Source organism: Bubalus bubalis, chromosome 10 (assembly GCF_019923935.1).
Source record: "Bubalus bubalis isolate 160015118507 breed Murrah chromosome 10, NDDB_SH_1, whole genome shotgun sequence".
Classification (NCBI taxonomy): domain Eukaryota; kingdom Metazoa; phylum Chordata; class Mammalia; order Artiodactyla; family Bovidae; genus Bubalus; species Bubalus bubalis.
In genome coordinates, this window is record NC_059166.1 from 65,291,156 (window position 1) to 65,316,790 (window position 25,635).

A 25,635-nucleotide genomic window follows, 5' to 3' on the forward strand; every position below is an offset into this window, starting at 1 on the left:
TTCCTGACTGCTGCTGCTGCTGCTGCTAAGTTGCTTCAGTCGTGTCCGACTCTGTGCGACCCCATAGATGGCAGCCCACCAGGCTCCCTTGTCCCTGGGATTCTCCAGGCAAGAACACTGGAGTGGGTTGCCATTTCCTTCTCCAATGCATGAAAGTGAGAAGTGAAAGTGAAGTCGCTCAGTCGTGTCCAACTCTTAGCGACCCCATGGACTGCAGCCCACCAGGCTCCTCCATCCATGGGATTTTCCAGGCAAGAGTACTGGAGTGGGGTGCCATTGCCTTCTCCGAAGATTCCTGACTACTAAAATGTAAAACTGGAGTATAAACCTGGGTACTAAACTGTAGATAAGCTAAAGTCAGTTTGTTGGAATAATGTTTATAGTGAACATACATGTAATAGTAACCTTTTAGAGTGTCTGGGAATGACGAATGAAAGCAGGAAGATGAGCTCCAATGCTTTTGTCATACCAACTTGTCCTCTCGCTCTTCCAAACTGACCTTATATTCCTACTCTTCCAGGCTCTTATCCTGGCAGCTCTGTAGGCCCCTATCTTACATCCCCTCTAGAGCATGTGCATGCTGGTGAGTGACTTGAGGGCAGGCCCCCAACACTACTGAGCCTCATTTTCCCAGAGGGAGTAATGCCAGTATCCTTATATACACAGAGATCCACATGTCCTTTGTGATGAGTCCGATGAAGGTCCCACAGCACGATGTACCACAACTTCACTCCAATCCATGTTTCCAGTAGATGAAGAGGGTTCTACAGTGTGTCCTGTACTGAGCTAACAAGGTATTGAATACTTTCCATATGTTACTGTGTTAGTTCTCACAGTAACTGAAGGATTTAGGAGTTCTCGTTTTACAGATGAGGAAATTTTCCAAAAACTAGAGATGGAGCCAGTGAGTGGTGAAACTGGATTCAAACTGTTCTAAGGGGACTAAACGCACAAATTCCGTATTTGAACTTGCCCACTCCCTGGTGGCACAGATGGTAAAGAATCTGCCTGCAACGCAGGAGACCCAAGTTCAATCCCTGGGTCAGGAAGATCCCCAGGAGAAGGGAATGGCTACCCGCTCTGGTATTCTTGCCTAGAGAATTCCATGGACAGAGGAGCCTGGAGGGCTAGAGCCCGTATGTTTGCAAAGAGTTGGACATTACTGAGCAAAGAGGTGGACACGACCTGAAGTCTCAGGTAAACGCCCTGCAGCTTTCAGTAGGTTCCTGCAGCTAGAAATGCAGTCACCTGTAACCCAGATGAGGAAATTCTGGAGCTTGATACTAAGACAGGGCTCCAAAAGAACCCTTCAACTGTGCGTACTGGTGGTGCTGAGAGTGCCAAAGGACAGGTTCCCCTGCCAACCAGCATAACAGCAAAGTCTGCATGAAGATAGTAAAGAGGAAAACAAATCAAATCCAAGGAACTAGAGTTGTCAGGTGATGCCACAGAGGAGCCTCTAGACTCACAGACATTTCTTCTGCATTAATTAATAACTTCTCCAGTAACTTCAAAGATACCTACTTCCAGGGACTTCCCTGGCAGTCCAGTGGCTAAGATTTCACCTTCCAGTGCAGGAGGTGCGGGTTCAGTCCCTGGTAGAGGAGCTGAACTCCCTCCTGCCTCACTGCCAAAAAGCCAGAACAAAAACAGCAAAAGCAATATTGTAACAAATTGAATGACTGAAAATGGTCCACATCAAAAAAACATTTTTTAAAAAAGATACGGTACTTCTAGATCTCTGAATTCCTAACCACTGATGGAGAGTCCACATTTAAGATATCAGGCTCAGAAACTCCCAGAAATAGCTTAGGACAGTTCTCAAAGTGTGTTCCTGGGAACAGCAGTGTTACCCTCACCTGGGAACTTGTTAAAAATGCAAATTGATGAGCGCATCCCAGACATACTAAATCAAAGTGGGGTCCAGGAATCTGTGCTTTAACAAGATTCTGATCTTGGTGTGGACCAAGGTTTGAAAACCATGGCCTAGGAAGATGAAGTATTATCCAGATCCTCCACATTAACCTAGAGTTAATTAGCAACAGCTGCCTGAGGCTAGTGTCTGCTTTCCCTCCTTCCTCCAGCCTCTAACCAGTGCTGTGGTTAGAGTTAGGTGACTCAACCAAGATGACTACCCAGTTGGTCATTTTTTTCCTTGAAAACTCCAAGGAAAAGTTTGGGTAGGTAGCAGATGATCAGTAATAACTGAATTGAAATCTTAAAACTCATTGTTTATGATAGGGGAATTGGAAATAAATGTCTATTAACAGAGGTTTGATTAAAAACAAATTTTATGAGGATTGGGACCAACACTGACCACCACTGCGTTCACTATATTCCCATTGCCTAATACAGAGAAAGCGTTCAATATTTGTTGGTTGAATGAATGAGTGAATATATATTCATATATATTCAAATTTTGAAGTACAGTGTAGCCAGTTGAAAAGTTTTCTGAAAGTAGTCTCCCACATACCCCAAAACTCAAAAATCAATGTTTATAGCAACTTTATGCATAATTGCCCATAGCTGGAAACAACCCAAATGTCTTTCACCGGGTGAATGGATTGGCGGTGGGGAGGGGGACTGCATTTGGGATATTAGTTGAGGGGACTTCATTTTATATGTTATTGTTTGAATTATTTATAAGAATTTATTTATGTATTACATAATTAAGCAATAAACAACATTTTAGAGACTGGAAGGATAAACACCCAAAATGTCAATAGTAGTTATCTCTAATGGAATGACAAGTGATTTTTTTTCTTATTTGTAGTTTCTAATTTTTCTATATAAACAGGTTATGCTTTTATAACTGGAAAAAAAAATGTTACTTTAAAAATGGGGAGAGGGACAACCAGGGAGCATGACACATGAAAAAAATTATACGAATTAGAAATGTGAGGACTTCCCTGGTGTTTCAGAGCAAGGGGCATGGGTTTGATCCATGTTTGGGGAGCTAAGATCTCTCATGCCACATGATGCAGCCAAAAAAAAAAAAAAAAAGAAAAATGTGAAAGTTATAAAAATATCTAAAGCATGGTTTCACTGGAAAAAGAACTTGGATACTCCCTTCTCAAATTTGATATCCATACAAATTACCTGGAGTACCTGTTAAGTTCAGATTCTGATTCCAAGGATTTGCATTTCTCACAAGCTCCTGGTCCTTAGAGCACTTGAATATCAGGCTATAACACTGTGTTGTCAAAAAAACAGCCACTAACCAACCACACATGCACTTGAAATGTGGTGAGTCCAAACTGAGGTGTACAGGTGTAAATTACACCTCAGATTTTGAAGACCTAACACACACACCAAAAACTTAAAACATCTTAATTATATCAATTACATGTTGAAATGATACTTTCAGACATATGATGTTAAGTAATATATTAAAATTAACTTCACCTGTTTCTTTTTACTGTTTTAATGTGGCTACCAGAATATTTTAAATTACATTTGTGGTTTGTATTTTTTGGCTCGTATTATATTTTTATTGGACAGCACTGATCTAGAATAACTATTAACAAGATTGTTCCTTCACTCTGGGTCTTAAATCACTACCATAATTCAGGAAAAGGATTAAAACCTCATTAATGACCAAATTGGCAACTTTTGTATATTATTCATTAAGTTAACATCCTTAGGATTTCTTAAAATCTTTAGGTAGAGGCTGAGACAAATAGAAATTATAGAATTTTAGATCAGGAAAGAAACCTTGAGGTCATCAAGTTCAGACCCTGTATCTTATGGAATTATTTATCTATTTGACAAAAATGTATTCAGTACTTAGTATCTGTGAGTATTACATAATGGGCAAACAATTAAGGTGAACACCTACTTTTGAGAAGCTAAGAATGATGGTAATGGGCTATACCGGCACCCATAAGACATGTGGATAGAGTGTTTCTCAGACACAGAGGTAGAGGCCAGCACAGATTCCATTTTCCTGAGGAAGATCTAACAAACTACACAAAGAGGGCTTACTTGGTCTGGCCCCAAGTTGCCCCAGCTTTTACAGCTTCTGTTTGCTATCAGTGATGCAAATAAGGCTTTAGGATTAGCTGTGTACTTAAATAATCCATATAAGGCATGTTCTCCCTTTTCTTTTACACAAAATAGATACACTATTTATCAGAAAGCAAGGAAATTTAAACCTGAGAAACTTTGGAAGTTTGAACACAGTTGATGATAGCAGAATGAAATTTGGGGTATAGCACAGCCAACCTTCAATTATGTGTGCAAATGAGGGACAGGAACTGCTGAGATGATTAAAAGCTATGAATAAAACAAGAAGCTCACTTCAGCAGTTATTTTTTAAAACTTATTTATCAGGAGTATCTTATATCAGGGCATTATGACTGAAATTTGTTCTTTGTTACATTTCCTTTCTGTGAGAGAATGAAAAGATAAATTTAGGATAAACAATAAAGCATTTCAGGGAGTTACGAAAATTCTCATTACTTCAAGTGGTAGCATGGGCTGAAAATATAACTAGCCCTTTACAATTTTTTTTTTAAGTTAAAATCTGATTCCCCCCTTTCATATTTCAACCATTAATAATGTACTGTTTCTTTAAATCGGGTGGCTTTGTTATGCATTCTTATCCTGTAGAGAAGCAGCTTCAGAGGGCAGGCTTCCCTCATGACATGCACAGACCCAAAGGCCCTTGTGATCATGGGCTGAATCTAATCTGAACATCTGTATTACTCATTTTCAACCAATATTTTTTAAGTTGCCCATCTGGAAAAAGTCAAACCTACCTGAGAATGGCTGGATGGGCCTTGCCCAAGAGTGAAAAACTGCCTGAAGCTATTCAAAACCAAAACTGAACTAAGCGGAATAAATAGTTCTACCTTAGGAATTGTAACTACTTGCCCCTGTCTTTATCTTTAAAAGTAATTGGAACAAGATTTTTAGAAATGTTTGCTTAGGAACCAGCAAGGTAATTTGGTTAATTTGGCCTCATTCATACCAAAAAAACAGAGTGTTTTGAGACTTGTTGGCTTTTAAATTCCTAATTTTTTTTTTTAATCTTATTGCCTAACTTGAGCAGTAATTATTGTAAGTGGCCTTATACTATCAGTTGTGTCCAACTTTTTGCAACCCCATGGGCTGTAGCTCGCCGGGCTCCTCTGTCCATGAAATTCTCCAGGCAAGAATACTGGAGTGGGTTGCCATTCACTTCTCCAGGGGACCTTCCCAACCCAGGGATTGAACCCAGCTCTCCTGCATTTCAGGCGAATTCTTTAGTATTTGAACCACCAGGGAAGTCCCAGAAGGGACCTAATTTTCTTAAATGATCATCTGCCATCCCCCCACATACAAATGAAAACCCATTACAACATTGTTTAAAATGCATCCATTGTAAAGACAGCTGTCCTTTGGATCAGCATGTTGGAGGTGCAGGAGGTTCCTATTTTGGAGTATGGACAGGTAAAGATTGTGAATTGGGAGAATTTGGGATGATGAGACATTTACAGGTTTAGATTCTGGAAATACATATACATGTAAGTGTAGTCCAATAATGTTGTGATTTAGGTATGAATTCTTTTTTTCTCAAATACAGAGTTTTAGAAGAAGCAGATGTTTTAGGAGAGCCAACATACTGCTCATGTCTTGTAAAACAACAGACTTGCTTTGCGTCTTTCCTGAGTTGCATCAATAGACGAAATACAAAATGATAATTAGTCTCCTTGTCACTCCATCAGAGGATTTACAGATTTATAATTTCAGCATGTTTATGACACAACTTACACCCTTATTTATTTCAGATGATTTTGTTAGCTGGTATCTGCAGGGTATGAAAAAAAACTCACTTATCTTTCCTAAGCTTTCCGTGTCAGTTGGTCATTAGAAAACTTAATGATCTTTTGGAAAAAATTCAAACATTCCAGCCTCTTAAGTAAGTATTTTTCCCTCTTTGGCATTAATTTCTTCCTATAAGTTTTTACTTCAGCTGTAATTTTAGAGTAAATGGGAAGTACACATAATAACTGCATTTAAATTTATGATGTGCTGATTCTCTTTTGAAAGTATTCTTGTAATAAAGAAGGAATTCAAAACAGAGAACCTTAATCTGCAAAAATAAAAGAAAGCTACAAATCTGCCAGCATTTCATTCACATTGAGCTATATATTTCTAAGGCATCTCTACCCTTACTAGCAGGCAGAATTTTCATTCTCTCTCCAGAATAGAATATGGATAATATAGATAGACATTGATAATTATTTGGCTTCCAAATTATGTTTTCTTCATGTACATAGATTCAGGGGCAAAATGTTTAGAGAACTGTTTCAAATGTATCTTGAGTGGAGAAGACCAACCAGGGCAAATCGAATCTATTCATTCTTTTACTCTCCTAATTCACTGTTGCATATTTTCTCCTCCTGCAGTCACCAATACCTCCTTCCCCTCTTCCTTTTCGGCCCTTGTGTCTTGTTTCCCTGAGAAATAGGAGTAATCAGAGAAGAATATCCACAGATCCCAACACCATCACCCACCAGTTTCTGGGCATATTCTCTTCCTTTCTTCCTGTTACTATGAATGAAATGTTCCAATGTATCTCTTCAGCTTGTGCACTAGATCCTATCCCTTCCCTCCTACTCAAAGACAGTGAATCAGCAATCTTCCCTTCTCTTCTGCATCATGATTCCTGCCCTCTCTGCTGGACCATTTCTCTTTGCATAAATTGCTACCACTTTGTTGGAAGCAACTCTCTGCACTCTTCCTGGATTCTTGCAGTAGCCTCCTAAGTGGTCTCCTTCTTTCAACCCCTGCTCCCCTTCAAACTCTACTCATCTCAATAGCCAGAAAAATCCAAGATCTTGCTACTCCTTTGCCCAAAACCCTCCAGAGCTCACTGAGGGTAAAAGCTAAAGTCCCTGGCAAGGCTTTCAAAGCCTTATTTGGTTTTTCTTGTCTTTCACCTCTAACTAAATCTCCAGCTTCTCTCTCTGGGCTCCTCCTGCACCAGCCACATGGACCTCTTCTTCCCTCCAACACCAGACACACTCATAACACTTGGACCAGCGTGGCTTGTTCCCTTACTTTCTTTGGATCGTTCCTCAAATATCACCTTCTCAATATAAACTTTCCTGTTCACTCTTTAAAATTACAGCTCCCCCCAACACCACCACTTTCCCTGCTCTGTTTTTCACTATTCCGTGTGGTGAAATACTGTGTATTTTTACCTGTTAATTGTCATTTATCATCTGTCTGCCCCGCTCCCAAGGAAAATCCATGAGTGCTTGGGACTCTTTTCCTTTTTACCTCCTTCTCGTATTCCTAGTATATTCCTAGAATGTAGTAAATGCTCAACAATAACTTGTTGAGTGAATCTGTCTTTATGAGAGTGTAACTAGAAAATGACATGGGAATATTAGTCATGCTGACTAAATTTTTTAAGTCTATCTCACCAATTCTATTTTACAGACATTATTTTAAGATATTTTTAGCTTCATTTGGGTCTCATAGATCCTTTTTTTCCTATAGAACAATCATGGGACTCTCGTATACTTGAAGAGAAATATACTGTGAAAAAAATGCATGTATCTTAATTTCTTTTGAACTCTTGTATCTTTCAATAGCTTGCTGCTTTAAAATTTTTTTTAATTCAATTCAGACATTCAAGTATTTATTCTTTATGATCCCTAATCAAAGATGATCTGCTATCAATTACCCTGTAAGCACTGCTTTTGTGTACTGCACAAATTTTGGTATATTGTATATTTAGTTCAAAATACTTTCTTGTAATTTCTTATTTTACCTATGGGCTATTTAAAAATGTTATTTAATGCTGGAGAGGGTGTGGAGAAAAGGGAACTCTCTTACACTGTTGGTGGGAATGCAAACTAGTACAGCCACTATGGAAAACAGTGTGGAGATTCCTTAAAAAACTGGAAATAGAACTGCCTTATGATCCAGCAATCCCACTGCTGGGCATACACACTGAGGAAACCAGAAGGGAAAGAGACACGTGTACCCCAGTGTTCATCGCAGCACTGTTTATAATAGCCAGGACATGGAAGCAACCTAGATGTCCATCAGCAGACGAATGGATAAGAAAGCTGTGGTACATATACACAATGGAGTATTACTCAGCCATTAAAAAGAATACATTTGAATCAGTTCTAATGAGGTGGATGAAACTGGAGCCTATTATACAGAGTGAAGTAAGCCAGAAAGAAAAACACCAATACAGTATACTAACGCATATATATGGAATTTAGAAAGATGGTAACAATAACCCTGTGTACGAGACAGCAAAAGAGACACTGATCTATAGAACAGTCGTATGGACTCTGTGGGAGAGGGAGAGGGTGGGAAGATTTGGGAGAATGGCATTGAAACATGTAAAATATCATGTATGAAACGAGTTGCCAGTCCAGGTTCGATGCACGATACTGGATGCTTGGGGCTAGTGCACTGGGACGACCCAGAGGGATGGTATGGGGAGGGAGGAGGGAGGAGGGTTCAGGATGGGGAACACCTGTATACCTGTGGCGGATTCATTTTGATATTTGGCAAAACTAATATAATTATGAAAAGTTTAAAAATAAAATTTAAAAAATAAAAAATAAAAATAAACTATGAAAAAAAAATAAAATTGTTATTTAATGTCTAGATATTTGGGGATTTGCACATATATTGTATTCTAATTTCATTTTATGGTCAGAAATCATATTTTTGAAATTTCAGTCATTTGGGGTTTTTTTGGAACTTGCTCTGAGGCCCAGCAAACAGCTTTTCTTGGTGCATTTTCTTTGTGCACTTGAAAAGAAATGTGTATCCTGAAGTTTTTAGATAGTATTCTATAAATGTCAATTAGACTAAGTTGGCTGATTGTATTATAAAAGTCATTTATATCTCTGCTGATTTTCTCTTTGTTCTATCAATTACTTTATTGATCAAAGAGGAGCTGAAATCTCTGTCTGTGAATTTGTCTGTATGTCCCTTTGTTTGGATTAGTTTTTATTTCTTGTATTTTAAAGCTCTATTATTAGCTGAATGCATATTTAGAATTGTTATAAATGTTTCTAATGATTGACTCTTTTGTTATTATGAAATGTCCCTGTTTATTTTTGGTAATATTCTTTGTCCCTCTAAAGTCTACTTTGTTTAATGTTAATATAGCCATTTCAGTTTTCTTTTAATTAGTGTTTATATTGTGTATCTTTTTAAATCCTTTTACTTTTAATCTATCTCTATGTTTAAAATGTGTTTCTCATATGCAGTATATAGTTAGGCCTTGCTTTATTATCCAGTCAGATTTCTCTGCCTTTTAATTGATGTGCCTAGTCCATTTATCGGAGAATTCAATGGCACCCCACTCCAGTACTCTTGCCTGAAGAGTCAGTCCCATGGATGGAGGAGCCTGGTAGGCTGCGGTCCATGGGGTCACTGGGAGTTGGACAGGACTGAGCGACTTCACTTTCACTTTTCACTTTCATGCATTGGAGAAGGAAATGGCAACCCACTCCAGTGTTCTTGCCTGGAGAATCCCAGAGGCGGGGAAGCCTGGTGGGCTGCCGTCTATGGGGTCGCACAGAGTCGGACATGACTGAAGCGACTTAGCAGCAGCAGCAACAGCAGTCCATTTATAGCTACTGTAATTATTGATATGGTTGTTTTAAGTCTGCTCTCTTGCTGTTTGCTTTCTACTTATTCCATCTATTCCAAGTTCTTTTTTCTTTTCCTGCCTTCTTTTGAGATATTTGACTATTTTAAATCATTTTATCGTCTCTATTGTTTATTAGTTATGGCTCTTTTAGCTTTTTAAGGGTTACGACACATGTCTTTAACTTACCACAATCTACCTTTAAATAATAATATACTACTCACCTTACAATAGTATACTTCCATTTCTCCCTTCCAATACTTTGTTTTTGTTGCCAGATGTTTTACTTCTACATATATTTTATACACCCACAATACACTCTAAATATTTTGTTTTACATAGTCAATAGTCTTTTTAAAATTTATTTTATTTTTTGGCCCCACCACACAGCTTGTGGTATCTTAGTTCCCCAAACAGGGATTGAACCCAGGCCCTGGCAGTGAAAACACAAAGCCCTAACCATGGGACCACCAGGGAATTCCCTAAAATTTATTTTATTTTTATATTTATATATATGTATGTATATGTAATTTCCAGTGTTCATTCCTTTGTGTGCAATCACTTTTCCATCTGATATTGCTTTCTTCAACCTGAAGAATTTTCTTTACAATTTTTTACAGTCCAGGTCTGCTGGTGACAGATTCTCTCACTTTTGTCAGGAAGGTTCTTTCTTTTGTTTTCATTTTCAAAGTTACATTTTCTGTATAAAGAATTCTAAGTTGATGATGTTTTTATTTGCATATCTGTTTGCTTTCAACACTTGTCTTCTGGCTTACTTTCTTTCTGATGAAAAATTGGTAATCATTCTTATCTCTGTTCCCCTCTATGTAATGTATCTTTTTTTTTTTCCTCTGACTGCTCTTAAGATTTTCTCTTTATCATTGGTTTATGGCAGCTTAATTATGATGTTCCTTGGTGTGATGATCCTGTGTTTATCCCTCTCAGGGTTTATTGCATTTCTTCGATCTATGAGTTAATGGTTCTCATCTATTGTGGGAATATTTCAATCATAATTTCTTCAAATATTTTTTTCTGCCAGTCTCTTCCTTCTGCTTCTGAATTATACTCCTTAATGTTGTTCCACAATTCACTGGGACCATGTCCTTTTTGTATTTCTCCCCAATGCTTCAGGTTGTATAATTCCCATTTTCTGTTTTTCAGGTTCACTGATCGTCCACAGTGATCTGCTGCTGTTAAGCCCTTGCAATGAAATTTTTCTTTCAAATAATGCAATTTTTCAACTCTAGAAATTATAAAGATTTTCAAAACTTCTTTTAGTGTCTCTATTTAGATACTTTACTTGTTTCCAAATGTTTTCCATTATATCCTTGAACATATTTATAAGGTCTATTTTAAAATCCTTTTCTATTCTAGTAGACTGATTTTATCCTAATTATGAGTTTCATTTCCTTTCTTCTTTATGTGTCTCCTAATTTGCTCTTGGTGCTGAACCATACTATTGAGTTTCTAGACTTTCTTGTCTTCCTTTTTGACAGTATTTTGTTTCAGCAGGCAGTTAATTTACTTTCAGATCAGCTTGATCCTTTCAAGTCTTGTTTTAAAGTTTTGTTAAGATGGTTCTAAAGCAGAAGGAGTTAAAAATTTTTCTTTTTAAATTTTAAATTTAGAGCCAGATAGTAATTATTTTGGGCTTCCCTGCTGGCTCAGTGGTAAAGAACTGCCTGCCAATGCAGGAGACACGGGAAGCACAGGTTCAATACCTGGGATGGGACAATCCCCCAGAGAAGGAAATGGCAACCCACTCCAGTATTCTTGCATGGGAAATCCCATGGACAGAGGAGCCTGGTGGGCTACAGTTCATGGAGTCACAAAAGAGTCTCAATTAAATGCTGTCAGTCAGGGACTAGTCAGTGTCTGAGATTTTACCCTACTTCCAAGCCTACAAAAGTAGCTTGGATTCTGGCAGAAGAGATAAGACTCCTTGGTCAGAGACAGGACTTTATTATAGCACAGCAGGCATCCTAAGTTTCATATTCTCATTTGTTTCCTTGGTCCCTGAACATAATGGGGGCATTGCAGAGTGGATCCAAGATGGATGGCACACACACTATGGATCTGGATCACAGCTGAGGAACCCTGAGCTTAGGAACCTCTCAACTTATAGCTGCTAGCAAATCTGTCCGAACTTTGCCCTGGAAGGAGCCATTCTCTCTATTTTCCTGGTCAGGAAACAAAGCTATGCTTTGTCCTGGAGGGTGACACTAATAGCATCAAAAGGCTGCTGCTGCTGCTGCTGCTACGTCGCTTCAGTCGTGTCCGACTCTGTGCGACCCCATAGACGGCAGCCCACCAGGCTCCCCTGTCCCTGGGATTCTCCGGGCAAGAACAGTGGAGTGGGTTGCCATTTCCTTCCACAATGCATGAAAGTGAAAAGTGAAGTCGCTCAGTCATGTCCAATTCTTCGTGACCCCATGGACTGCAGCCCACCAGGCTCCTCCATCCAAGGGATTTTCCAGGCAAGAGTATTGGAGTGGGGTGCCATCGCCTTCTTTGATCAAAAGGCTACTGGATATACAAATATCCTTGGAAAGCTAGTCTGAAACAAAATTGTTACAAGACTTGCAAAAATGCCATGGAAGATTGTCTTTTACTGAAAACTCTCATGTTCAAGAGGTCTCTCTAGTGGTTGGAATTTAAATGCTTACCATCTCCAAGAAAGCATTGCTTGAGTCTCACATCCCCAGTAGGTTTTCCTCTGAGAGTTGTTCTTCTCCCAGTTGTTTTGCCTGGCCTTATGGGGTCCTGTCTTATACATGTGCATCTTAATATTCAAACAAACACTTGAGATGACCCTTGTGCAGATTTCTGGAACTCTGTCTCTACACACCTCTCTCCTCCCTGGTACTCTGCTTCTCAAACTGTTTACTTCCAGAGTTCCAGTCTCTCTTCAACTCAGCAAAACCACTGTGCTCTGCTTGAATTCTTTTTCTTTGTAATGTCAATTCGCAAAGAACCTCCAGGTAGAAAGCTGGGGCATTTGAGAACTCTATTCGTTTGTTTTCTCTTCCCAAGGAACAAAGTCCCATGCAGCCTGTTCAACTTCTGACAATTGTTTTATATATATATGTTTTTATTTTTATAATTTTTTTATAACAGGAGATCTAGTCTGGTACTGGTTACTCCATCATTGCACAACTATCTTTTTTTAGCATTAACTTCTTTATGTGTTTTGGGATTTTGATGTGCACAATCACTGAGTGGGAGATATTTCCATTATTCTTTCTTACTCCATCTCCAATTTAATGAATATTTTCATCTGCCTTTATCTCCATTCCATGCTCCAGTCCAGAAACAAAATCTTAAGATGGCTTTAGAGGGTTCCTGCTCCTTATCAATGTCAGGACTATGTCTAATCTAGTAACTGAGCCAGCTGGTATCTCAGTTCATTTGCTGTAATGATGGTTTTTTGGTTTTTTTTTTTTGTCCTTTTGCTTTGTTGGATCCACTACTTCTGATAAATCCACAGCTCCAGGCAATATACTGGCAGCAGTTTTATCCAGCCCCCTTTCATGGAGCCGGGAAAAGTTAGGTGACAAATCGTCACTGGTTACCCAGAACAAAGAGACTTCCTGAAACTCAGGATTTTCTCTGGTAAAGCAGAGAATGTCCTGGAGAAACCAGGATGGTTGGTGTGTTCCAGTTCCTGGCTTTCAGAACAATGCTAGCTTTGGTCTCTGCTTGACTATAGCGTTTTAGCCTTGGTGTTCCACCAGAGCTGAATTTCCCGTTGCCACAAGCTGTTTCAAGGCCCAGGCCTTGATGGGCTGCAGCTTTAGCTCAGCTCACTGCTTTTGCATTTCTGTTGTGTTTCTAGTGCACAAAGATGTTTATCTCATTTTTTTGAGACCAGCAATGACCTTTGGCTTTCTCTTTTTCTATTTTATCTGCATTACCATGTGTTTAAAGCATACAGGATGAACTGAAGCATGAATTCACTTTGCCACCTGACTGGAAATTCTACCAATTCTTTTTCAATTTGGTACTGACTTAATTTAGGAAATAATGTAATGGAATAGCCTGCTTTATTTAGAAGCCATTCCAGTCATTTTGAGGGACCTCAAATCACAGAAATCCAGGTAAATAGTCACTGTCCATATAGTGGCTGTATTCTTTGAGGGCATTGTAACTCAGTACTTAAGTTAGCATAGAACAAAGGAGAAACAGCATTCTAACTTTGCTCCATTCTACTACTTCTGGTTAATGACAATGGCATCAGTACTGCTTTACTCTCATCTCCATTTCCACTTTGAATTCTTCTCCATTAATTTCTTATTCATATCTTCCTGAAGACACAGAAGAAAGAAAGTCAAAGGGAGGTTGAGGCAGTGGTTTCCAACCTCTTTCTTATACAGCAACCTTCAAACTGGTTTTGGAGGACATGTGGATTTTCAGACCCTTGAACATAACTTTGGTGACCTCCCACATAGTTACTACCCTTGAAATTGGGCAAAAGGAGCAGAATAAGCTTTTTTGCCTCCCTATTTGCCTCAAACTATGCTCTGTCTTGATTCTTTTTGATGAGAAGATTTTTTTTTAACAGTTTTCAGCCTTTTGCTCTTCATTCTGTTGACAATGACAATCCCATTAATTGTCTTGCAGATTTGCACTGTGGTTTACAGTAAACATTTAAACTATTTCTACTGGATTAATGAGTTTTTGAACATAGAGGTTTTCACATTTCAAACCCAAGTATCTAAATACCATGCAAACAAGCTTCTGTCATAGTACAATACTAGTGAAGTAGCAAAAATTGTTTCTAGAGCAAAGTAGTTCACACAACCATCTTAACTCCACTTAGAAAAATAGTCCCATTCCCAGCTTTGGCTTCTGTTTTTAATTGAAGTGGTAGAAATGTGTATGTGGCCGTTCACATTGAAACATTTAAAAATTGGTATCTTTATGAGCTAGTCTATTTTTAACAAAAATAAATATGAGTTAACTGCTCACATGATGGAATTAAATATTCTGGGAAGTAATTCAGTGAAGAACAGGGAAGCCTGGCATGCTGCAATCCACGGGGTTGCAAAGAGTTGGACACAACTGAGCAGCTGAACAACAACAATTTAGTAAAAACCAAATGATTCAAGAAGTAATCACCTTATTGTTTTATTGAGTTTTTTGTTGTTAAAGAAACTAGTTGGACCACGCTTTTGAGGGTATCTTAAAATAACTCCATAGGTAGCTGGTCTGAGACTCTGATGGGGGTGGAGGGGAATAGAAAAGTTAGAAAATGAAACAGAGAACTATCATTTAGTAATTGAGAACACACACTTATTTAACTAGGACTAAATATTGCCAGAGCAAGTCCTGTGCTAAAATTAGACATTGGGTTTGGTCCAATAGCAGCACAAGTTATAATCCTTTAGAAATCATAGCCTGTTGGTTCAAATCAGGACACTGCAATGTGAGAATATAAAGCACACATGTCTTCATTACAGGACAGTAGAGTTACCAAAGCTAGAACTACTTCTACCTAAAGGTTGGATTTTAATTTTTTCTTCTTTGCTTTTCTTTCATATATGAGAAGACCTCTTGAAAATATTTAATTTCCTAGTGCTCTTGCCCCATGCATCAAATGTGTATATACACACACACACTCATGTTTAGGTAGGTCTTGGGAACAGTATACTAGAACCTAAGAAAATTTATGGGAAAGGTAATGTGATATAGTGGAAAGAGAATATATCTTGGAATTAGACATACCTTCCTGTGAATCCTAGCTCCATCATACTCTCTGAAACCTTGGAGAAAACAATTTGTATGGACCTCAGATTTTTTTATTTGGTTTTTTAAAAATCAGAAAATGTCAGGTGCTGAGAAAATGTTTTCCTCTCTCCCACCTGTACCACCTTCAGAGGACATTTAGATAGATAGCTGGATAGAATTTTATTAACTTCATATCTATTGTGTGCCAGGCACTGTGGTACATATTATCTCATTTAGTCTTGACACACCCATGAAGTAGTGAAGCTTTAACAGCCCTTATATATGTCTTTAGACTTTGCTTGCCTAAAGGATCATGCTAGAAAGTGACAGAACCGAGACTAGAGTGCTCCTAACCACTATGATTTCAGCCTCACAAAAAGTCAAAACTTAAAGATATCCTATCAATGAAATGCAGTGAGAAATGTAACAACAAACCATTAGTTTCTCAGCAGATTTACCTTTTTTAACCAAATTTAATTTTGACACATGTATTAGTTTGTTAGGGCTGCCATACAAAATACCACTGACTGTGTAGCTTAAACAACAGAAGGTTATTTTCTCACGATTCTGGAGGCTCCAAGTCCAAGATGAAGGTGTTGGCAAGTTTGATTTCTTTTCATGCCTCTCTCCCTGGGTTGCAGGTGGCTGGCTGCCTTCTCTGTATCCTCACATGATCATCCCTTTATTTTTCTGTGTCCTAACCTACTCTTCTAGTCATTTTGGATTAATGACTCCATTTTTACTTAATTACCCCCTTTAAAGGCCCTGTCTCTAATAGATGTAGTCACATTCAAGGTCTTTGTCGTTAGAGCTTCAGCATATGAATTTGAAGGAACACAATTCAGCCCCTAACAAGGCATATATCGCAAAACCATGTGATACCAAATGAAAAAGAAAATAAATCTGCTCCCCTGAATGTTTGCTATGTGTCAAACATTGTTCAAATATGTGTTTACACATATTTATTTAATCCATACAAGCTAAGTACTATTCCTAGCCCCATTTGGTACCAAGAGGTTAGGTAGTTTATTAAGTCACATGCGTGTGTTTGTGCTAAGTTGCTTCAGTTGTGAAGCAACTCTTTGAGACCCTGTGGAGTCTCAAAGCCCACCAGGCTCCTCTGTCCATGGGATTCTCCAGGCAAGAATACTGGAGTGGGTATCCATTCTCTTCTCCAGGGGATCTTCCTGACCCAGGGATCAAACCTGTGTCTCCTTGTGGCCTGCATTGCAGGTGGATTCTTTACTGCTGAGCCATCTGGGAAGCCCATCAAGTCACATAACTAGTAAGTAATAGGAGAACATTTGAATCCACAGAGCCTGACACTAGAGTCTGTACTCACACGGCCCCCTCTCAACTAGAAGCATCCTGTTTGGGCCAAAGAAACAAAACACAGTAGTATCTATTTGAGTAAAATGATGATTAAACTTCAAAAGTCTGTATATGTTTAGTTAGCAATTACTAGGCTGTCCTACATGAAAGATAGTGAAGCAGCTTTCATTTATTCCATGTTTATGGCTGAAGTGTACATTGGAAGGACTGATGCTGAGGCTGAAACTCCAATACTTTGGCCACCTCATGCGAAGAGTTGACTTACTGGAAAAGACCCTGATGCTGGGAGGGATTGGGGGCAGGAGGAGAAGGGGACCACAGAGGATGAGATGGCTGTATGGCATCACCGACTCGATGCACATGAGTTTGGGTGAACTCCAGGAGTTGGTGATGGACAGGGAGGCCTGGCGTGCTACGATTCATGGGGCTGCAGAGAGTCGGACACAACTGAGAGACTGAACTGAACTATGGCTGAAGTAATAAATCAGTCACTTAGAAAATGGCGAAGAAAAATTCTAAGTTAATTTCTTGCATCCTACTCTATGTAATGAAGGATTAATACAAAGTATTATATTTCTCTTCTAAATCTTCAAAGGAAAATAGTACCCATAATGAAGCATTAATATTTGAAGACCTAGGACACATATGCTTCACTTCTAATTTTTCTCCCATGTGGGCATCATTCCTGCTTCAGTCCATTAACTGAAGCAAGAAAAGAAGCTGAGTTCCATGTCTGGAAATGTTGGTCTTAGGGATAGCAATATGCTCCTTGCAGCCACTGAAGTCTGTAAGTCTACAGAAGCAAGAACTTGCAGCCAAACGTGACTAGAAAAAGAAATTGTAAACTACCCTACCCCCTCCCAGAATCCCCCAGAGAGTTAGGAAGGAATGTAGGGCTCCCACTGCACAAAGGAACAGGATTTGAGCTGATTTTGTTGAGTCTCAAAGGACAGTGTTCTTCAGCTCCCATCTGGTTTAAATCCAAAGTGAACAAAAGAATAGACTCAGAGTTAGGAATCAGATCACTGCTGTGGTACTCTCTTTGCTAGTCATTTTAGTTTGTCAACAGAGCCTTGGCCTTCAAGATGCTTACAGTTCGGTGATGAGGATGGGGGTGTTTACAAAGTTGTGATAATGAGTGTTTACAGAGCACCACAGTCAAGTTCCAAGTTGAACATAATCCATATGAAAATGGAAACTGGAGATACTTGTCACAGCAGCTCAGGATTTTAGAGGCCACTGCTGACTGGCGTTATCAAGGCAAACTCAATGGAGAAAAGTTGAGTGTTGAGATAGGCCTCGAAAGTAGGATTTGCTGGGTGGGGGCCAGTGAAGGCGTGTTAGAGGATTCAGTAGCAGCTGGGGCACAAAGGCAGGAGTGAGCGAGACAGGCAGGACAACAAAGAAACTTCGTCCCTGGAACAGACAGATTTGGGGGAGTTATGGGAAATATTTTAGGACTAAACAGACTGGGGTCAGTTGTTCTGTTAGTTGAATTGCCAACTGAAATTATCTCAGTTCTCTGAACATGTTGGTTAGAACACGTCTCAACAGAACAAAGTGCTTTGCCCCTATTGTATAAAAAAGATAATGAATAAGAACCTACTGTAGAGCACAAGGAACTCTACTCAGTACTCTGTAATGGCCTATATGGGAAAAGAATCTTAAAAAGAGTGGATGTGTGTGTGTGTCTAACTGATTCACTTTGCTGTACCACAGAAACTAACAGCATTGTAAAAATCAACTATACTCCAATAAAAATAATAATGAAAAAAGAACTCAGAGCTTTGCATTTAGTGGCACGTTTGTTATCCTTAAGGCTGCTCAGACTACAACACGCTCTGTGGACCACTGTCCCTCCAGATTTGTGTCGTGCCTAATTGAGCTGGGAGAAGGCGCACCTGTTGGCTCTAGGCCTGCACAGACTCAGCCTGGCAGGAGGCCTCGGAGCAGCTCACGTGATCCAAGTGGCCAGCCGGAGTCAGGAGGAGGGTGCCGCTGCCCCAGGAAGGCACATAGCCTCAGAAATGGCTTCTCCTTTTTTGAATCAATGAGATACGCATTCTCTGTCTGCATTTGATGAACCTTCAGAGGGGAGAGCTCTAGGGAATTCTGCGCTCTCCACTTCCCTTCCCTTCCCACCTCCAAGGCTGTCTTGTAGTAGAAATTTTAGTCTCACAGACCTTTGACTTCTGACTCGCCTGTGTGATGTTAGACCAACGACTAAGTTTTTTGAGCTCGTTATATTTTTTAAATCTGTAAAATAGCCCAGTAACTATGAGGTTACTTACTCTTCATTCTCTTCCTCTTTTATGACTTCTCAGTTGCTGACGTTTTGGAAGAACATCTTTTTCTGATCATAAATGCGCTCAGCTATCGAGGTAAAAACTCTACCATTCAGGACACTTAGGGATCCTGAAGGTAACATTGGGGTGGGTGGAGTTGGCCTACCCCTCCCCACCTCCCAACCCTGTATTTATTTCCTCAGAATAGGATTTCAAGTCAACTGGAGCCACTCCTCAGGATAGCACAGAGCTCAACAGGATCCAGAGTGCTTGGAAATCATCTCAGAGTAGAGGGATCAACTATCCTTATTTGTATTGAGTTTAAAAGAAGAAACAATGGCCTAAAGCCATTATGTGGCCTAAAGCATATAAAAATTAAGGTTACATGTGACAAAGCATTTTATGAGTTCCGAAACAGTTAGGCAAGGCCATAAACTATCGTATTACTAAATTGCTACCATTTCTAACGTTCAAGGCTCCCAACTACAAGTTTGTCCTTAGAAATTGCAATGTGCTCTTGATAATTTGAGTGTACCCAATTGTGCTTCCAGCTAAGAAGCACGTAGGGTTTGCTGGTTAGTATTTTGCCTATATTTGAATCCTAAAAATAACCTCCTCATGAGAACAGGATGAGCTTTGTGAAGATTATATTCCATTTGGTTAGAAATGGAAGGCACATTTTCCCCATTGCCTCCTGCCTTTCATTTCTAAACACATTTGTCTCCACTCTGAAGCAGAGGAGACTATGAGAGCAGCTGCAGTGAGCAGCTGTAGAATCTTCTGTCATCTGCTCTCTGGCTTTTCAGACTTTGTCCCATCCTCTGCTCCCAGTTGTCCTTTTCTTTCTTTTTAAAATCACCTGCCCTCCTCAGGTCCGGGCCCTGTCCCTGCAGTGCTTTTAGGGGATTTTTGCCTGGTGTCCCCCTCGCTTTTACCATTCTTTATAGTTTAAAAAAAAAAAAGAAAAAAAATCACTAGTGAAAACATTTTTATCTTATGAAAAACCACTGGAAGAGGGGAAAAGTCTGTCAGCCAATACAGAGCTGCTTGCTGCCGCCCTCACGAGTTCTGCTTGTCATGTTTGGCGGTGATCTTTTCCGTGGGCTGCCATTTCAGTACAACATAAAGCTCTAATTTTACATTTGCATGCAGAGGCCAGATGCTGATGACTCTGCGAGGGGAAGCCCTCCCCAGGATTACCTTGAGAGAGATGATTTATTCATCCTGTACAGTCATCAGCTCTCCAGAGGCCCTTCCCCGCCGACTCCACACAGAGTGCCGGGGGACTGGCGGAGCCCCTCCCAGCAGCCCTCTTGGCGCACAACAACCCATGACAACCGGCAGCAACTGAACACTTTTTTCTTTCCTTCCTAATGTGTCGTTAGTTGAGCATAAGCTTCTCTCTAAGGTCGCATATGCGAGCTAGTGCAGGACAAGTGTCTTCGCATAATATGTCAATGTAATTTATGTTCCATGGCTTTTAGGGATGATCTGACTCTTCTCAACTGGTCCTTTGAATGTTGTTTGATTTTGAACGCTTAGAAAATGGGCTTGCATTCCTTTTCTCCTTTTGAAAAAGCTATTATGTGGTTTTGAAACATACCTATTTTAGATCCCACATAATATATCATCCGAATACTAATTTAAAACAAAATATTATTTAATATCTCTGATTTATAGCACGTTACATGCACCAAGCATAGAGAGCAGGTAAAAACGAATTACATGTTTTAGTTTACTATGTTGGCAACAGAGAAGCCTGCCTGAAAAAAAAAAACAATATAAATCATCTTTTACCACTGCTCTCTGAATATTTGGGGGTTAATGAAATCAAAATTGTATCTGTCAGAACTGCCAGTAATATCTTCAGTTTTCACCAGCTGCACTTCCCTTCTCTCCCTCCATATCTTTAGACTCAGGGAAGAGCAACACAGGTTCCACAATAAACAAAAGTAAAAAAAAAGAAAGAATTTGTAAAGTTTCTTTTGGTGTGTAAGAGGACGGATCCTAGCGTGAACAGCATGTAAGTGCATGGACAAAGCACACCTAAAACAAGGCAGTGCACACGCGCCAGACTACATATGTGGATGTGTGTGCACCTGTGCGTGTGCCAAACCACCCATTTTCTCACATAAGCATAGCAGTTTCACTACCTCTAGGTAAATGTATTAATTCTTTATGTGAAAAAGAAAACCCTACACTAAACTGCCTTTATAAGTATCACAAAAAACACTAAGTGTATCTTTGTTTAGGAATGTAAAAATAATGTGCTTGGAAATGCCAGCTAACTAGTGAAGTGCAAGTCTCTCAGTCGTGTCCGACTCTTTGCCACCCCACGGACTGGAGCCTGCCAGGCTCCTCTGTCTGTGGAATTCTCTAGGCCGGACTACTGGAGTGGGTAGCCATTTCCTCCTCCAGGGGAGTCTTCCCAACCCAGGGATCAAACCAGGTCTCCTGCACTGCAGGTGGATTCTTTACTGTCTGAGCCACCAGGGAAGAGCTGAGAGTAAATACTTGGTGAAGAATAGAGAAGACACTAGAACAGTTAAACCTTAGTTGGCCTGGGCCAAGTGTGAAAATGCAGAATCACAAAAGGAGCCAGAAGGATTTGATTAAGCTTCTATAAATCAAATATTAGAGACATGAATCCCCTTGGTAACATCCTGGGTCAAGTGGTCATCTGCCCTGGTTTTAAATACTTCTGGTGTAAAGATACTCATTACTTCCAGTGCAACCAGCCTCCAGTTCTTTATTTTCTTTTCCTTATTATTTACACAAAACACTTTTTTTAAAAAGTGAAAGGTCTAGGGAGCTATACATAGAAAGCAACAGTGAAAAGAGTGGGCAGGGGTGAGGATGGAGAAGCCTCCAGTTGTTATTTAGGAACAATATAAGTTATCTGTACCTATATACATTCATTTGGTTTCTCCTCCTTTCCCTTCAACCCACAAAAAACACATCTAATCCCTCCTTCAATCCTTCAAATATTTGAAAACAACCATCATGACTCATAACTATCCCGTGACTGACTTGGATGGTCTCCTAAACCCGTCAGCCAGGATCTTTGTCCATCCACACCACTCAGAAGCTGAAAGATCTCCATCCCCAAAGTAGATTGGTGGTGGTGACTTCTCAGATGACTGGCCTGTGATGTGATTATTCTGTATTGATGAGTTACTCCTGAAGACCCTCGAGCCAGAGAGGGAATATCCTAAACCGAGAGAGTCCAGGAAAGAGCCTGAGTCTTAATTAAGGTGATGGCAGCAAGGCCCTGTAATATTTCACCTGTGCCAAAAAAACCCTGAAAAAACCCAAAGCTATTACTTCACATCATTGCCGTTCAACCAAGCCTGCAACTTTGGAGTTAGGACCTTGAGCTCTATTTGTACCACCAGCTCTGCCACCAGCTGGTTGCGTTCCCTGGAGAATTACTGCCCACCTTTCCAGAGTTGTCTCTGTGATATTCAGAGGCACATGTTGCATTTCTGCCTAGAACTGTGCCCCACCCCACCCCGACTCCTGGCCTCAGTTTAGATGTCATTTCCCCAGGGACACTTCCCTGACTCCCATCCCTACCCCAACCTGAGATGGCCTCTGTCTTCCACTGTACCCCATGCTCTGTTGTAACCTCACTTCCTTGTGTTTTAATACTGCATTCACTTGTCTGTGCCCACTGTCCTGGAAGTTCTTTAAAGCTAAGGACTCAGGCCTGGTCTCCAGCACTTAGCTCAATGCCTGGTACCTACCAGAATCTAGAAAATATGTTGGAAAAAAAAAAGAAGAAAGGAAAGACAAGACTAAAAGGGAGAAGACAAAATGAGGAAGTTGGGGTATATTATCTATCTAGATTCTTACAGCTAAAACTCTGCAATTCCTTGGGGGTTATTTTTGTTTTAAAATATTTATTTGGCTGTGGCATGTGGGCTTTTAGTTGCGGCATGTGGGATCCTGCTCCCTGACTAGGGATTGAAACTGGGTCCCCTGCACCAGGAGCGTGGAGTCCCAACCACCTGACCACCAAGGAAGTCTCTACAATTCCTTGTTCTTAAATTCCATCTTTAAAGTCAACCTCAGGCTTTTAGAAATTCAGATTTTCTCTAGTAGGAGGGTAAGTTTCAAGTGGTTACACCAAATTAGAAAAGCTATGAATATTTACACATGTAATACAATTTTAGGACTGAGATTTAAAGTTCATTTAACGTGCCCAAAGTTTGTATTGTGAGGAAACTGAGGCACAGTGAGATTAAGTTATTTGTGCATACCCACCTGGTTAGAGGAAAACCTGGTTTCAGACACTGATCTTGGTCCCTGCTGGGCTGCATCCCCCAGCCCTTCAAGTCTTGTAGTTGTCCAGCCTCCAAGACTGAGGAAAGGGCCCAGAGACAGCGATAGGGACATAAGTGGTTTATTGGATAGGCGGAACTTACACAAAGGAGCCTGGAGCGACACCCCACCATGTGTGGCAGATGGCGGGTAGGACATCGGCAGTCTTCACTACTCGGCAGGAGAGAAGGCTACCATTTATAGGGGGAATTGACATCAAGTGGGCTCACCAGTTACCAGAGACTATTTAAACACTATAATTAAGCGGATTATACAGTCATGTGAGAGAAACAGGCACTAGTCAAGCGAGGGATGTACAGAGAGCAAGAGAACGGCCATCTTGAATGGCCTAACCATACAGCCCCCAAACCCGGATGGCTGATCTCTAGTCTTCCTTTTTGAAAGAGCTGCTACAAACACAGCTACAAATGGAAGTGACAGATGTTTCCTCCTTTATGTTATGGTTATATCAATGTACAAGTTTATGGCTGTAAATTAAACTTTGAGAAATACCCTCCTCTGCTTCTAGACAAACTAATGAAAATTATGTCTCTCTTCTCCCAGGAATGTGGGAGAATGTTACCATGCTTCACCAGGTGACTCCTGTACGTTGTTTGCTAAACAGAGTTGCAGTCACATGAATTGCGTTCAGCCAGCTTCAGTACCAAAGCTCAGTGTCCTGTTGTCAAGCCGTAGGGCAGTAATGCCACGAGACCAGCTTCTTGGCAAGTAGCCCTGAGGTGCAGCTGTAAGGTGACCCAGTGCAGGCTTGAGGCCAGAGCTCAGTGCCAGAAACTTGAGCCAAACACTGGAACTAATTCCCAGGGCACTGAATTGGTTGCAATTAAAATTTTAGATGAAAAGATTTTTTGTTTACTCTAAAAGAACCACTTCATTTCATAAGCTCATAGGAAAGTTAGATGCGTTGCCATTATACATGAAATATTTTCCAGAGGCCAAATCTTTGAAAAAGAAGAAGAGGAAGAAAGAGGAGAAAAAGAACACTTTAGATTATTTAAGAAGTCATGAACATATTTCTTGAAAGCAACATCTTTCATTAGATATGCTAACTGAAGAAACATTCTTTTTCTGACTTGGGGTATGCTGTGAAAGTTGTAAGGCAGAGTTGGAGTAGAAGTGGTCAAGGTGATGGTAATGATTGAACCAAACTCTGGACCCATACAGATATGAATTAAGCACACAGCCCCAGCACTTCCTAGCAGCTGACCTTGGGTAATATACTTAAGCCTGGAGACTGTGTTATGTATTGGGGTTAGTAACTCTTCCTCTCATGGGTAGTATGGATGGGGCTCAGACACTGCTCTTCCTCTCATGTCAGCCTATCCCGAGGGTACAGGTCCTTACCTCACTGATGAGACAAGGAGAAGCTGCTGAGATCCCAGTAGTTTTAAGCCACCAGCTTTAAGCTGTGGCAGAAATCCATCATGAACACTCACTAATTCAGCAGTGGTTGGCTCAAGACATACAAATTGGTTTAATTCTTAGGAAACTGCTTATCAGGGCAAAGAGGAAAAAGAAAAGTGGTTGTCATGTTCCTGATAAGTACTCCATGTCTCGCTGTCCCACTTATTAGTCAGGTGGCCTTGGACAGTCACTTATCCTGTCTGAGCCTTGGTCTCACCCCATGGTTGGGGTTGCAATCTAGAGGTTGGGGATGATAACACAGACCACACAGTGTGGCTGTGAGGAGATGCAGTGTGTATAAGCCGAGCTGGGAACACAAGAGATGTTCAGGAACCTTTACCTTCTATCTGACCTCCTGCAACATGTCCATGTTTAGGAATGCTCTTTCAATAACCCCTGGCGGGCAAAGAGCGAGATCATTCCACAGTGATAACTCATGGTATTCTATATACTCTGCCCTTGCTTATATTCAGGTTTTGGAAAACACGTGCCATATTTACTTAAGAAGCTTCCCCACCTCTTTGTAGCTATTAAAAGACCAGGGTGGAAAGGGAAAACCAGAAGTTGTCCCTGATTTATCTGTGGCTGAAGGAGGAACTAGGGAGGTCCAGCAAGTATCATTATTTCTTCCTCCAGGTGAACTGATGAAGGAAAAGGCTGAGTCATGGCCTGGGTGGCCAAACCGTGTCCTTCCACTTTCATTAAACAGTTATCTGGTGTTTAAAGAGCAGTTTAAAGATGGTTGGCAGTCATCATGGCAACCGAGAAAAAAGTATGTGACCCAAAAAAACTACATTTCATTAAACTTGGAAATGAGGAAGTATATGTGTAGGATTTATTATTTTTTAGAAATTAAGGAAAATCATCCATTCATTCAGCCTTCGAATATTTATTGGCAGCTACAATTGTGACAAACACCATTCTAGG

The 25,635-nt window shown here is 40.2% G+C and overlaps 1 protein-coding gene across 1 annotated transcript in view; it reads left to right on the plus strand.

The window, feature by feature from the left end:
• The window catches only part of LOC102415513 (iroquois-class homeodomain protein IRX-5), a 55,538-nt gene that overhangs the window by 20,792 nt on the left and 9,111 nt on the right, over window positions 1–25,635 (plus strand). The window contains exon 4 of the mRNA XM_025295035.3: window positions 19,000–19,056. Coding sequence (XP_025150820.3) covers window positions 19,000–19,056 — 57 coding nt within the window. The remainder of the gene's footprint in view (window positions 1–18,999; window positions 19,057–25,635) is intronic.